Source organism: Oncorhynchus mykiss, chromosome 15 (genome assembly GCF_013265735.2).
Source record: "Oncorhynchus mykiss isolate Arlee chromosome 15, USDA_OmykA_1.1, whole genome shotgun sequence".
NCBI classification, from domain to species: domain Eukaryota; kingdom Metazoa; phylum Chordata; class Actinopteri; order Salmoniformes; family Salmonidae; genus Oncorhynchus; species Oncorhynchus mykiss.
This window is the reverse complement of record NC_048579.1, coordinates 71,012,748-71,028,564: the sequence shown is the minus strand read 5'-3', so window position 1 is coordinate 71,028,564 and position 15,817 is coordinate 71,012,748. Positions and strand designations below refer to the sequence as shown.

Here is a 15,817-nt window from a genome sequence, read left to right as displayed (position 1 = left end):
TTATTATTTTCTACATTGTAGAATAATAGTGAAGACATCAAAACTATGAAATAACACATATGGAATCATGTAGTAACCAAAACATGTGTTAACCAGTTGGATTTAGGGGGCGCTATTTTAATTTTTGGATGAAAAACGTTCCCGTTTTAAACAAGATATTTTGTCACGAAAAGATGCTCGACTATGCATATAATTGACAGCTTTGGAAAGAAGACACTGACGTTTCCAAAACTGCAAAGATATTGTCTGTGAGTGCCACAGAACTGATGTTACAGGCGAAACCCAGATAAAAATCCAACCAGGAAGTGCCGCATTTTTTAAAACTGCCTCATGCCAATGACTCCTTATATGGCTGTGAATGAGCTACGAATGAGCTTACGTTTTCCACGTATTCCCAAAGGTGTCTACAGCATTGTGACATCTTTTTAGGCATTTCCATTGAAGAATGGCTGTAAGGGACCATATATAGCATGTGGTCACATGGTGTCTCCCGCAGAAAATCTCGCATAAAATACTGAGGTAGCCATTTTTCCAATCGCTTCTTATGAGAAACCAACTGCCTCGACGGATATATTATTGAATATATTTGTTAAAAGCACCTTGAGGATGGATCCTAAACAACGTTTGCTGTGTTTCTGTCAATATTATGTAGCTAATTTTGAAAAAAGTTTGGCGTTATAGTTGAAGTATTTTTCGGTCGATTTCTCAGCCAAGCATGGTGAAGAAATGGGAGCTTTTTCGTCCTACAAAAATAATATTCTTGGAAAAAAGGAACATTTGCTATCTAACTGGGAGTCTCCTGAGTGAAAACATCCGAAGTTCTTCAAAGGTAAATGATTTAATTTGATTGCTTTTCTTATTTTTGTGAAAATGTTGCCTGCTGCCAGCAGAGCCTAGCATAGCATTATGCCATGATAAACTTACACAAATGCTTGTCAAGCGTTGGCTGTAACGCATATTTTGAAAATCTGAGATGACAGTGTTGTTAACAAAAGGCTAAGCTTGTGTTTGAATATATTTATTTCATTTAATTTGCGATTTTCATGAGTAGTAAAAGTTTCTAGGGGTATTTATGTCCGCTGCGTTATGCTGATGCGTTTGAGTCTATGATTACGCTCCCGGATACGGGTTTGCTCGTCGTAAAAGGTTAATCAAAATACATGTTATATTTGAGATTGTTAAAAAGTCGCTACCCGTTGCCTTGACGACAGCTCTGCACAATCTTGTCAACTTGTCAAAAATGGACAGAAACAAACTTGAAACCACTGATCTTGACAACGGGATGAAACCCCTGGACAACAGCTGTGATGATTCATTTACAACCCCCCACTATCACTATACCTGGTGGAGACAGAGTATCTGTCCCCCTGGTGAACACAGTCCACTCCAGCCACCGTCACCTTCTTAATGTCCTCCTTCTTTATGCCCAGGTTAGACCCTTTAATGGTCACCACTATCCCACCGTTCAGAGGCCCGAAACGAGGGATGATCTGTGGGGGAGAGAGAGAGAGAGAGGGGATGATTTAGATGAGTGGTCACCACTATCCCACCGTTCAGAGGCCCGAAACGAGGGATGATCTGTGGGGGAAGAGAGAGAGAGAGAGGGGGGATGATTTAGATGAGTGGTCACCACTATCCCACCGTTCAGAGGCCCGAAACGAGGGATGATCTGTGGGGAAGAGAGAGAGAGAGGGGGGATGATTTAGATGAGTGGTCACCACTATCCCACCGTTCAGAGGCCCGAAACGAGGGATGATCTGTGGGGAAGAGAGAGAGAGAGAGAGGGGGGATGATTTAGATGAGTGGTCACCACTATCCCACCGTTCAGAGGCCCGAAACGAGGGATGATCTGTGTGGAAGAGAGAGAGAGAGAGGGGATGATTTAGATGAGTGGTCACCACTATCCCACCGTTCAGAGGCCCGAAACGAGGGATGATCTGTGGGGAAGAGAGAGAGAGAGAGAGGGGATGATTTAGATGAGTGGTCACCACTATCCCACCGTTCAGAGGCCCGAAACGAGGGATGATCTGTGGGGAAGAGAGAGAGAGAGAGGGGATGATTTAGATGAGTGGTCACCACTATCCCACCGTTCAGAGGCCCGAAACGAGGGATGATCTGTGGGGAAGAGAGAGAGAGAGAGGGGATGATTTAGATGAGTGGTCACCACTATCCCACCGTTCAGAGGCCCGAAACGAGGGATGATCTGTGGGGAAGAGAGAGAGAGAGAGGGGATGATTTAGATGAGTGGTCACCACTATCCCACCGTTCAGAGGCCCGAAACGAGGGATGATCTGTGGGGAAGAGAGAGAGAGAGGGGATGATTTAGATGAGTGGTCACCATTATCCCACCGTTCAGAGGCCCGAAACGAGGGATGATCTGTGGGGAAGAGAGAGAGAGGGTGGATGATTTAGATGAGTGTGGTAGATTAATATAGAATATAATGGTCAGTGCCATCAGTGTGTATATAGTAGAACGGTCCTTACAGTAGTATTTCAGTGTGTATATAGTAGAACAGTCTTTACAGTAGTAGATCAGTGTGTATATAGTAGAACGGTCCTTACAGTAGTATTTCAGTGTGTATATAGTAGAACAGTCTTTACAGTAGTAGATCAGTGTGTATATAGTAGAACAGTCTTTACAGTAGTAGTTCAGTGTGTATATAGTAGAACAGTCTTTAGTGACAGCTAAAGGGAAGAAGACAGGAAGGAAGAGTGCACCAGACAGAGGAGAACACCTCTAGTGATAATCAGAGACAGAGACTGTTCTCACCTCAGTGATCTTGGGGTTGGGGCACTGCGCTGGTTCCTGGGACCGGCACAATTCTCTGTACACACAGGACCTCATGTTGGCACACCACACACAGCTGTATTTGGGGTCGGCATTCTTACACAAGCTGCAGTCCTCACGACCCAGAGAACAGTTATACAACACCACTAAGAGATGGAGAGGAGAGGAGGAGGGAGAGAAGGAGGATAGAGTGAGAGGAGAGAGAGGAGATGGAAGAATAGGAGAGAGGAAGGGGAGAGGAGGAGGATAGAGAGAGAGAGAGAAGGTAGAATGGGAGAGAGGAGGAGGGGGAGAGTGAAGAGGGTAGAATGGAGAGAGGAGGATGGAGAGGAGGTAGAGAAGAGCAGGGGGAGAGGTGGAGGATAGAGAGAGGAGAGAGAGGAGGGGAAAGAGATCAAACAACGACTCCATACCAATAACCCACCAGTCTATACAGGGTTCACATCTTATTCAAATAAGCTTGAACTTTGTCCCAAAAATGTATGAATAATAATAATGGCTGAATATTAAACATGTCCAATACTGGGGTTATCCTACGCAGGTCCATTAAGGTGAAAGAGTTGAAATGGATCAACAGTTTGAGCAGAATAATCCTGGTTGTAATTCAGTCAGTTGTTTGAACAGTGCATTGCACAGCAGCGCTGCATCAACTCCAGTGTGTCAGACGGTCTGACTCACCAGTCAGAGTGCTGTCAATCTTCTTCTCTGTGTCTCGGTCTTTGATGTGGAAGGACACATTGACCTCCTGCTCCTTGTCGTAGGCAAACTAACACACAGGATAACAGAGAAAACTGACGTCTGAGTTACTGAGGGCCAGAGACATGTCAAAACACACTTGCTGGCTCTTTTTCTCACTCACACAGGACCCCCCCACCACACACACACACACACCCATACATACCCCCACACACACATACCAGGGTTTCTGTTAGCTGGTTATAGCTGGCTTTTGGACCATTAAAAATCTGTTTGGAATAGGCAATTTCTTTTTTGCACAGAATCACAAGCTGACCAATAGGTCAACTGTTCTATTATGGGGGATATTAGATTGACAGGCTGGTGATTCTGCTGTTCTTTACTCGTCTTGTTGTCTGAGGAAGAGTCGGCGTGGACAGTTATTCTATCACCTTCAACGTGAGCATCGTTGCATGTTCTGTTACGATGAAGTACCATAATGTAAATGTTATTTCTGTCATTCTGAGCACCGTGGGTGGACGCCCTAATCAGGTTACCACCCTAACCCTAACCACCCAATGCATATGGGTTCAGTAAACTTCTCAAACATCTTAAATTATAATACTTCCTGTCAAATATCCAGCACCACATTTTCCTAACAAAAACACTGACATGCACGCATGTACACACAATCCACACACAACATAGCTCTTAACTCCATACTGGCAGCCTCTCAAACTCAGTATGAAAACAGATGGGTGGAGAGACAGAGAGAGTTAGAGTACTGGCTGGAGGTGAATGTCTTTGGGACTGAGGGAAAAGACTTGTACTGCTCATGTGGGGCGCTGGGATGTAAAACCTGTGTTGTCTCAACTAGAGGTGGATATTACTGACCTCATAACCCTTGAAGTTGAACTTTAACCCCTCATTAAAGGTGAACTCTTCCTCCGTGTGTTTCATGAGCTCCGTGCCAATTTTAAACGTGTGATCCTGGAGAGAGAGAGAGACAGAGACAGACACAGGACAAGAGAGAGAGAGACAGACACACACAGGACAATAAAGAGAGTCAGAGACACACACAGGACAAGAAAGAGACAGAGACCCACACAGGACAGACAGAGACACACACAGGACAGACAGAGACACACACGGGACAGACAGAGACACACACACGACAGACAGAGACACACACACACACGACAGACAGAGACACACACACGACAGACAGACAGACACACACACGACAGACAGACAGACACACACACGACAGACAGACAGACAGACACGACAGACAGACAGACAGACAGACACACACGACAGACAGACACGACAGACACACAGACAGACACACACGACAGACGACAGACAGACAGACACACAGACAGACAGACACGACAGACAGACAGACAGACACACACGACAGACAGACAGACACACACGACAGACAGACAGACACACACGACAGACAGACAGACACACACACGACAGACAGACAGACACACGACAGACAGACAGACACACACACGACAGACAGACAGACAGACACACACACGACAGACAGAGACACACAAACGACAGACAGAGACACACAAGACAGACAAGAGACACACACACACACACGACAGACAGAGACACACACACACACGACAGAGACACACACACACACACACGACAGACAGAGACACACACACGACAGACAGAGACACACACACGACAGACAGAGACACACACACGACAGACAGAGATACACACAGGACAGACAGAGACACACACACGACAGACAGAGACACACACACGACAGACAGAGATACACACAGGACAGACAGAGATACACACACGACAGACAGAGATACACACAGGACAGAGATACACACAGGACAGACAGAGATACACACAGGACAAGAGATCATGTATATTAGAATGAGTAGAAGTCAGTCAGGCTGTCAGGCACAACGAACCACATTAGATAAACAGTACTGTACATGATCTAATAGTGAATGAGGAAGAAAAGAGGACGTACTCTCATTAGAGGAACAGCTAAGTTAATCATCAATGATAGACGATGACTAAATAGAGGTGTCTGAAATGTCATCCTAGTCCCTACAGTAAACCCAAAATGGCACCATATTCCCTACAGTAAACCCAAAATGGCACCATATTCCTTACAGTAAACCCAAAATGGCACCATATTCCCTACAGTAAACCCAAACTGGCACCATATTCCTTACAGTAAACCCAAAATGGCACCATATTCCCTACAGTAAACCCAAACTGGCACCATATTCCTTACAGTAAACCCAAAATGGCACCATATTCCCTACAGTAAACCCAAAATGGCACCATATTCCTTACAGTAAACCCAAAATGGCACCATATTCCCTACAGTAAACCCAAACTGGCACCATATTCCTTACAGTGAACCCAAAATGGCACCCTATTCCCTAAGTAGTGCACTCAAATGGCACCCTATTCCCTAAGTAGTGCACTCAAATGGCACCCTATTCCCTAAGTAGTGCACTGTATAGGCAATATGGCGTAATTTGGGACGCAAGCCTAAGAGCTGTGTCTATCTCACCTTGTAAATGTCCAGGTTCTTCCCTTGGAAGCTGATGGGGATGAGGTAGCCTACAGGGATGAGATGAGGGTCTGGGTTCTCAAACTGAGGACAGCTATCAGCCTGGAGGGAGAACAGAAGGTAGCTGGTTTAATCAGAGAGACAGACAGACAGACAGACATACAGGCAGACAGACATACAGGCAGACAGACATACAGGCAGACAGACATACAGGCAGACAGACATACAGGCAGACAGACATACAGGCAGACAGACAGACAGACAGACAGACAGACAGACATACAGGCAGACAGACAAGCAGACAGACATACAGGCAGACAGGAAGACAGGAAGACAGACATGCAGACATACAGGCAGACAGGCAGACAGGCAGACAGGCAGAGCTTGCCAGTTGCCACCTATAAGCCAGAAAGTCGGTAACAGATACAAGCTGGCTCAGAGACAATAGCTCTTTATCAATTCATCTTCCTTCACTTCCTCACATCCTCTCTTCTGGCCTGCTTCTCAAAAGGTATTGGACCTTCTTCTTGAGGAGGCGGGGAGAGAGGACACAAGGAGTTGTGGAAAGACAAAATGAGTTTGAGCCAAACTGTGTAGTTCACCGAGACAGGGCTTCCTCCTACTTGTTGGGCTTTGACGATGTGAGCTCCATCTACAGAGACATCTCTGTCACTGCAGGTGTGGTCCTGGGCATTCCACTGGCACTGCCACTCACTGGTCACACATGCTATACACCTGGGGACAATCAACCAATAGAAGGAAGAGATAAGGTATCAGAGTTTATATAGCCAATGAGAACAGAAAGGTGTTCGGTGTAAAATGACTGAACAGAATAACAGTCAGAAAAGCGTCATTAACTGGTCGTCTCCATAAAGCAGTGGTCACCTACGGGTCCATCTTCAAGGCATTCCTAGTCGATCACCTTGCACTCCTATTGGTCTTACAGTTCTGCTGGGTAGGCAAAGTGTTCCAACCATTTCATTTGTCTGAAGGGACAAACTCCACGACCAGAGAAAGACCGTCAAATAATACAGCAAACAGTTGCTGTTTTTATGAGTGAGTTCTTTAAGTTTTTATTCAGTACTGTCAACACGGTTTTTCTGTAACATTTTACAAAACATAAATGTGCGTCTCCCTAAACATAAATGTGCGTCTCCTCTCTATTGGTCAGCCTCACCGGAGGAAAGGAGAATGCAGGGACTATGAGAGGTGGACCCTCTCTATTGGTCAGCCTCACCGGAGGAAAGGAGAATGCAGGGACTATGAGAGGTGTCCCCTCTCTATTGGTCAGCCTCACCGGAGGAAAGGAGAATGCAGGGACTATGAGAGGTGTCCCCTCTCTATTGGTCAGCCTCACCGGAGGAAAGGAGAATGCAGGGACTATGAGAGGTGTCCCCTCTCTATTGGTCAGCCTCACCGGAGGAAAGGAGAAAGCAGGGACTATGAGAGGTGTCCCCTCTCTATTGGTCAGCCTCACCGGAGGAAAGGAGAATGCAGGGACTATGAGAGGTGTCCCCTCTCTATTGGTCAGCCTCACCGGAGGAAAGGAGAATGCAGGGACTATGAGAAGTGTCCCCTCTCTATTGGTCAGCCTCACCGGAGGAAAGGAGAAAGCAGGGACTGGACGCTCTCCCTCCGCTGAGACTGACCATCAGTCCAGTAAAATAAAAAAGATAATTATTTCAATTTATGCTCAGCAGAGCCTCGCAAATGATACAACTGATCTATTCTGTTATCAAAGCTCGAGTTTTGAAATATAACATGGTCTGAGAAGAACAATAGTCAGGAAGGCATAAAGCCAATATGTTGTGATAATGTATTAGACCTACTGCACAAACCTCATTCCTACACAACAGTTTTTATTAGGTTACTGTTGTGTAGGCTTACATTATTAAGTCCTGTTTATAAAGAATATCTGAGTGGTCGATCTCGGCTTGGAAAGTGATCTTGCCTCAGAAAAGGTTGGTGACCAATAAGGGTTTTACTGGCGACACTTACGGCGTGTTCCTGGACTTCCTGCCGGTGGCGGCACAGTTGTAGAACTTGTATTCGCTGGACGTCACCTCGATGTCGTCGTTGACCAGGATCTTCACCTGCACCGTGACAAAGTCTGAACGCAATACGACAGAATGTCAGTTACCACAGTGCACTGCTCTGAGAGGAAATATTAGCCTGGTCACCTGACTGGTTCTGTACTGAATAAAACACATCGTTGCCTTGTTCAGCAAGACAAAGACAAGTTAGTTAAAGAAACAGACTGATATCTCCAGGCTTAAAAACAGTATACAGGACCCATCTACCACCCAAGGAGCTAAGGACCGGGGTTAGGACCAGTATTCAGGAGGACTCACCCTGCTTGTCAGGTGTAGAGGGGATGTTCACAGGGTCAGGGAGGGCACAGATCACCTTCTGGTCCATCACCACAGCTCCACTAGTGTCCGAACCAAACCTGCACTTGATAATGTCAGAAGGGCCGATCTTGGGGAGGGAGGGGATGTAGATTTCAACCTGGACAGGACAGAAAGAGGTTTTTGAGGAGTGTGAGAGAGAGACAGAAACCAAGAGTGAGAGAGAAACAAGAGAATAAACTTCCTCTTGAATACAAAGAGGTCCATTGAGGAAATGCAATTATGTTTCGAGTCACAGGAATGGTTGTGACAAAAACTCAAGTTCCTGGAGAGAAATGAGATGGAATGAAGTGAAATAAAGGAAGTGACTGATATTCAGGTCTACAGTTTAAAATGTACACAGTTCATTAATCCAGAACTGACCCAGAAAACTCATTTCTGTCTCTGTGTGTGTGTGTGTGTGTGTGTGTGTGTGTGTGTGTGTGTGTGTGTGTGTGTGTGTGTGTGTGTGTGAGAGAGAGAGAGAGAGAGAGAAATGCACTGGAAGGGAGCAGAGCTTAAAGGAATTGACAAGAGTTAAACTCAGGATGAATGAATTCAGAATGAAGCAAACCCAGCACAACAGCTGAGGGATCTTTGACACTGGAGAAGACAGCTGCCAATGACAGGGAACGTAGACATGTACACTCAACCACTCAGTACCTGCTCGGTCTTCCTACAGCTGAGGTTGGGTGGGTTAAACGCCTGGATCTGAACACACTGCTGGTTGGGGCTCCACAGCCACGTGTTGTCATCCTCAGCCCTGGGACAGTCTCCCTTCCTGGTACACCTGGACGAGAAGAGACCAGTCACACTCTGGACTACAGCTAACCCTGGACTACAGCTAACCAGGAGTCTGGACTACAGCTAACCCTGGCCTACAGATAACCCTGGTCTACAGCTAACCCTGGACTACAGCTAACCCTGGGGACTACAGCTAACCCTGGACTACAGCTAACCCTGGACTACAGCTAACCAGGAGTCTGGACTACAGCTAACCCTGGCCTATAGCTAACCAGGAGTCTGGACTACAGCTAACCCTGGACTACAGCTAACCCTGGACTACAGCTAACCAGGAGTCTGGACTACAGCTAACCCTGGCCTATAGCTAACCAGGAGTCTGGACTACAGCTAACCCTGGCCTACAGCTAACCCTGGACTACAGCTAACCAGGAGTCTGGACTACAGCTAACCCTGGCCTACAGCTAACCCTGGCCTACAGCTAACCAGGAGTCTGGACTACAGCTAACCAGGAGTCTGGACTACAGCTAACCAGGAGTCTGGACTACAGCTAACCAGGAGTCTGGACTACAGCTAACCAGGAGTCTGGACTACAGCTAACCAGGAGTCTGTACCTGTATCCAGGCCCAGTTCCTCACTGATAGGAGCTAAAGAGAGAAACTAGTCCTGGACCATCTATAACAGGATAAATCAGTACTAAGCTCATAAGACATTTATATGTTACATTGTATTATTCATTGAAAAGATCAATGAGCAGCAGGAAATATTGCAGCTATAATCAATGTTCCCCCAAAGAATTGTCACTGAGCAAATTTCAAGTCTGTTGACTTCCAGCGCGCGTTTACTGTGAACACTGAGGCTGTACCTGCTTTAAGTTACAGCTTTAAACAGTGACTATGTAGGTTACTGTGGCTATTTGATTATAATGTAGGCCTACCAGAGTGGCCTACCAGAGTGGCCTACCAGAGTGGCCTACCAGAGTGGCCTACCCTCAAAAACATGGAGAACATTCATTGAACACCACACATTTTAACATGGAAATAGCTGTTCTATCATTCAGCCTACAGTAGCAGCCAATGTGTGGTGTTCAATGTAGGCCTACATTCCATGAGACTTTTGAAAAAAACATGCAGGGCTTGACATGAACCTGTTCATCCACCTGTCCTTCAGACAAGGAGGGGACTGAAAATGTTGTGTTGATGCGAAAAGCACTTTTCTAAATAAAATGCATTATTATTCCCATACCATTATTACAGAGTATCAGACAAATTACGCTACCCTCTGCCTATTGGCTACTTGGCTTATTCAAGCCTGTCTCAAAATACAACACTGCCCCTTTAAGACAAAAAAAAATTGCATCTGGACTACAGCTAACCAGGAGTCTGGTCTCATGGCTTTTCAAAGATGGCTAGAAATGTACAGGTTGTGTGCTCCTGTAGGACGCAATCCCTCCCCTATCGTCCCCTATCGTTGACTACAAATGACCTATAACTGGGATAATAACTCTCTAACTAGCAAAGGACATGAACAAATGTGCCACATGTGGCTACATGCAGCTCTGATTGGTTAAGGAGCACCGGTCTGTGTAGAGTACAGCTCAGCCGTGCCTGTCCATGGAATACAATCCGACAGCGTGCGTTCTGCCTCGGTATGTTGCATTGAAAGCGTGGATTCAATCACAATTCCCACAGTAAAGGGAAACGTTGATAGTGTTAACTAAAAGTCTAGAAAGTTGAGTGAAGTTGAATCTCGTGCTTCTCTACGCCGGGCTGGTATTTCTTCTGCGCGACAGTCCGAGAGGAGCTGCACCCTGCTTAGAGGGAACATTGGCTATAACTGGGACTGTACTCACTTGCCCTGCAGCACACACCAGCCACAGTAGGGGTCTTTCTGTGCCACACAGGACTGGCAGTCTGTCTTCAGGTGGCACGCCTGCACTGGCACCTTGGTGATCTATGAGCAAAACAAAAACGTCTGATTCAAACATGGCTTTGATACGGTACTAACCTAAATGCATGGAACGCCTCACACTGATGAAAATCTACGCTATGGAATAAAGTTCCACGTTAAGATCACGGCTCACCTTCTTCTCTGTGGTGATGTAGAGGTGTGTGAGGCTGGTGTCAAACAGCAGGTTCTTGTTGACCTTGTCCCCGGTGTTCTCCCCAGGGGCGCGGCCGTACACCTCTGGACTGGTCGACAGGTGCAGCTTCAACACCTACGTTACACGAGCAGAAAGAAGACAGAGAAGGCGGCCGGGTCGATGCAGAAGACGTTAGTCAACTATTAAGGAAAATACATACAAGTCAGAGCAGCCTATTGAATAACATTCCAGCAGGACGAGTTTCTGTCCAGCAGACGCTCTTATGTAGAGCAGCCTATTGAATAACATTCCAGCAGGACGAGGTTCTGTTCAGCAGACGCTCTTATGTAGAGCAGCCTATTGAATAACATTCCAGCAGGACGAGGTTCTGTTCAGCAGACGCTCTTATGTAGAGCAGCCTATTGAATAACATTCCAGCAGGACGAGTTTCTGTCCAGCAGACGCTCTTATGTAGAGCAGCCTATTGAATAACATTCCAGCAGGACGAGGTTCTGTCCAGCAGACGCTCTTATGTAGAGCAGCCTATTGAATAACATTCCAGCAGGACGAGGTTCTGTCCAGCAGACGCTCTTATGTAGAGCAGCCTATTGAATAACATTCCAGCAGGACGAGGTTCTGTCCAGCAGACGCTCTTATGTAGAGCAGCCTATTGAATAACATTCCAGCAGGACGAGGTTCTGTTCAGCAGACGCTCTTATGTAGAGCAGCCTATTGAATAACATTCCAGCAGGACGAGGTTCTGTCCAGCAGACGCTCTTATGTAGAGCAGCCTATTGAATAACATTCCAGCAGGACGAGGTTCTGTTCATCAGACGCTCTTATGTAGAGCAGCCTATTGAATAACATTCCAGCAGGAGGAGGTTCTGTCCAGCAGACGCTCTTATGTAGAGCAGCCTATTGAATAACATTCCAGCAGGACGAGGTTCTGTCCAGCAGACGCTCTTATGTAGAGCAGCCTATTGAATAACATTCCAGCAGGATGAGGTTCTGTCCAGCAGACGCTCTTATGTAGAGCAGCCTATTGAATAACATTCCAGCAGGACGAGTTTCTGTCCAGCAGACGCTCTTATGCAGAGCAGCCTATTGAATAACATTCCAGCAGGACGAGGTTCTGTCCAGCAGACGCTCTTATGTAGAGCAGCCTATTGAATAACATTCCAGCAGGACGAGTTTCTGTCCAGCAGACGCTCTTATGCAGAGCAGCCTATTGAATAACATTCCAGCAGGACGAGGTTCTGTCCAGCAGACGCTCTTATGCAGAGCAGCCTATTGAATAACATTCCAGCAGGACGAGGTTCTGTCCAGCAGACGCTCTTATGTAGAGCAGCCTATTGAATAACATTCCAGCAGGACGAGTTTCTGTCCAGCAGACGCTCTTATGCAGAGCAGCCTATTGAATAACATTCCAGCAGGACGAGTTTCTGTCCAGCAGACGCTCTTATGCAGAGCAGCCTATTGAATAACATTCCAGCAGGACGAGTTTCTGTCCAGCAGACGCTCTTATGCAGAGCAGCCTATTGAATAACATTCCAGCAGGACGAGGTTCTGTCCAGCAGACGCTCTTATGTAGAGCAGCCTATTGAATAACATTCCAGCAGGACTAGTTTCTGTCCAGCAGACGTTCTTATGTAGAGCAACAGGTTAACAGGTCAATACTAAGGTGGTAGCTAGTAGTGACAGGTCAATACTAAGGTGGTAGCTAGTAGTGACAGGTCAACACTAAGGTGGTAGCTAGTAGTGACAGGTCAATAGTAAGGTTGTAGTTAGTAGTGACAGGTCGATAGTAAGGTGTTAGCTAGTAGTGACAGGTCAACAGTAAGGTGGTAGCTAGTAGTGACAGGTTAACAGTAAGGTGGTAGCTAGCAGTGACAGGTCAGCAGTAAGGTGGTAGCTAGTAGTGACAGGTCAACAGTAAGGTGGTAGCTAGTAGTGACAGGTCAATACTAACGTGGTAGCCAGTAGTGACAGGTCAATACTAACGTGGTAGCCAGTAGTGACAGGTCAATAGTAAGGTGGTAGCCAGTAGTGACAGGTCAATAGTAAGGTGGTAGCTAGTAGTGACAGGTCAATACAAAGGTGGTAGCTAGTAGTGACAGGTCAATACTAAGGTGGTAGCTAGTAGTGACAGGTCAATAGTAAGGTGGTAGCCAGTAGTGACAGGTCAATAGTAAGGTGGTAGCTAGTAGTGACAGGTCAATACTAAGGTGGTAGCTAGTAGTGACAGGTCAACACTAAGGTGGTAGCTAGTAGTGACAGGTCAACACTAAGGTGGTAGCTAGTAGTGACAGGTCAATACTAAGGTGGTAGCTAGTAGTGACAGGTCAACACTAAGGTGGTAGCTAGTAGTGACAGGTCAACAGTAAGGTGGTAGCTAGTAGTGACAGTTCAACAGTAAGGTGGTAGCTAGTAGTGACAGGTTAACAGTAAGGTGGTAGCTAGTAGTGACAGGTTAACAGTAAGGTGGTAGCTAGTAGTGACAGGTCAACAGTAAGGTGGTAGCTAGTAGTGACAGGTCAACAGTAAGGTGGTAGCTAGTAGTGACAGGTCAACAGTAAGGTGGTAGCTAGTAGTGACAGGTCAAAAGTAAGGTGGTAGCTAGTAGTGACAGGTTAACAGTAAGGTGGTAGCTAGCAGTGACAGGTCAACAGTAAGGTGGTAGCTAGTAGTGACAGGTCAACACTAAGGTGGTAGCTAGTAGTGACAGGTCAACAGTAAGGTGGTAGCTAGTAGTGACAGGTCAACAGTAAGGTGGTAGCTAGCAGTGACAGGTCAACAGTAAGGTGGTAGCTAGTAGTGACAGGTCAACAGTAAGGTGGTAGCTAGCAGTGACAGGTCAACAGTAAGGTGGTAGCTAGCAGTGACAGGTCAACAGTAAGGTGGTAGCTAGCAGTGACAGGTCAACAGTAAGGTGGTAGCTAGTAGTGACAGGTCAACACTAAGGTGGTAGCTAGTAGTGACAGGTCAATACTAAGGTGGTAGCTAGTAGTGACAGGTCAACAGTAAGGTGGTAGCTAGCAGTGACAGGTCAACAGTAAGGTGGTAGCTAGCAGTGACAGGTCAACAGTAAGGTGGTAGCTAGCAGTGACAGGTCAACAGTAAGGTGGTAGCTAGTAGTGACAGGTCAACAGTAAGGTGGTAGCTAGTAGTGACAGGTCAACAGTAAGGTGGTAGCTAGTAGTGACAGGTCAACAGTAAGGTGGTAGCTAGTAGTGACAGGTCAACAGTAAGGTGGTAGCTAGCAGTGACAGGTCAATACTAAGGTGGTAGCTAGCAGTGACAGGTCAATACTAAGGTGGTAGCTAGTAGTGACAGGTCAATACTAAGGTGGTAGCTAGCAGTGACAGGTCAATACTAAGGTGGTAGCTAGCAGTGACAGGTCAACAGTAAGGTGGTAGCTAGCAGTGACAGGTCAACAGTAAGGTGGTAGCTAGCAGTGACAGGTCAACAGTAAGGTGGTAGCTAGTAGTGACAGGTCAACAGTAAGGTGGTAGCTAGTAGTGACAGGTCAACAGTAAGGTGGTAGCTAGTAGTGACAGGTCAACAGTAAGGTGGTAGCTAGTAGTGACAGGTCAACAGTAAGGTGGTAGCTAGCAGTGACAGGTCAACAGTAAGGTGGTAGCTAGTAGTGACAGGTCAACAGTAAGGTGGTAGCTAGTAGTGACAGGTCAACAGTAAGGTGGTAGCTAGCAGTGACAGGTCAACAGTAAGGTGGTAGCTAGTAGTGACAGGTCAACAGTAAGGTGGTAGCTAGTAGTGACAGGTCAACAGTAAGGTGGTAGCTAGCAGTGACAGGTCAACAGTAAGGTGGTAGCTAGTAGTGACAGGTCAACAGTAAGGTGGTAGCTAGCAGTGACAGGTCAACAGTAAGGTGGTAGCTAGCAGTGACAGGTCAACAGTAAGGTGGTAGCTAGCAGTGACAGGTCAACAGTAAGGTGGTACCTAGTAGTGACAGGTCAACAGTAAGGTGGTACCTAGTAGTGACAGGTCAACAGTAAGGTGGTAGCTAGCAGTGACAGGTCAACAGTAAGGTGGTAGCTAGTAGTGACAGGTCAACAGTAAGATGGTAGCTAGTAGTGACAGGTCAACAGTAAGATGGTAGCTAGTAGCGACAGGTCAACAGTAAGATGGTAGCTAGCAGTGACAGGTCAACAGTAAGGTGGTAGCTAGCAGTGACAGGTCAACAGTAAGGTGGTAGCTAGCAGTGACAGGTCAACAGTAAGGTGGTAGCTAGCAGTGACAGGTCAACAGTAAGGTGGTAGCTAGTAGTGACAGGTCAACAGTAAGGTGGTAGCTAGCAGTGACAGGTCAACAGTAAGGTGGTAGCTAGTAGTGACAGGTCAACAGTAAGGTGGTAGCTAGTAGTGACAGGTCAACAGTAAGGTGGTAGCTAGCAGTGACAGGTCAACAGTAAGGTGGTAGCTAGTAGTGACAGGTCAACAGTAAGGTGGTAGCTAGTAGTGACAGGTCAATACTAACGTGGTAGCCAGTAGTGACAGGTCAATACTAACGTGGTAGCCAGTAGTGACAGGTCAATAGTAAGGTTGTAG

The 15,817-nt window shown here is 46.5% G+C and overlaps 1 protein-coding gene across 1 annotated transcript in view; it reads right to left on the bottom strand.

Moving 5' to 3' along the window:
• LOC110490812 (plexin-B2) overlaps positions 1–15,817 on the bottom strand; it is a 184,912-nt gene that overhangs the window by 33,491 nt on the left and 135,604 nt on the right. The window contains exons 7-17 of the mRNA XM_036945206.1: positions 11,250–11,384; positions 11,019–11,119; positions 9,089–9,215; positions 8,390–8,546; positions 8,037–8,148; positions 6,662–6,773; positions 6,039–6,140; positions 4,358–4,453; positions 3,467–3,554; positions 2,771–2,934; positions 1,342–1,490 (exon numbers count right to left, since the gene is read on the bottom strand). Of these exons, the coding sequence (XP_036801101.1) occupies positions 1,342–1,490; positions 2,771–2,934; positions 3,467–3,554; positions 4,358–4,453; positions 6,039–6,140; positions 6,662–6,773; positions 8,037–8,148; positions 8,390–8,546; positions 9,089–9,215; positions 11,019–11,119; positions 11,250–11,384 (1,343 nt within the window). The remainder of the gene's footprint in view (positions 1–1,341; positions 1,491–2,770; positions 2,935–3,466; positions 3,555–4,357; positions 4,454–6,038; positions 6,141–6,661; positions 6,774–8,036; positions 8,149–8,389; positions 8,547–9,088; positions 9,216–11,018; positions 11,120–11,249; positions 11,385–15,817) is intronic.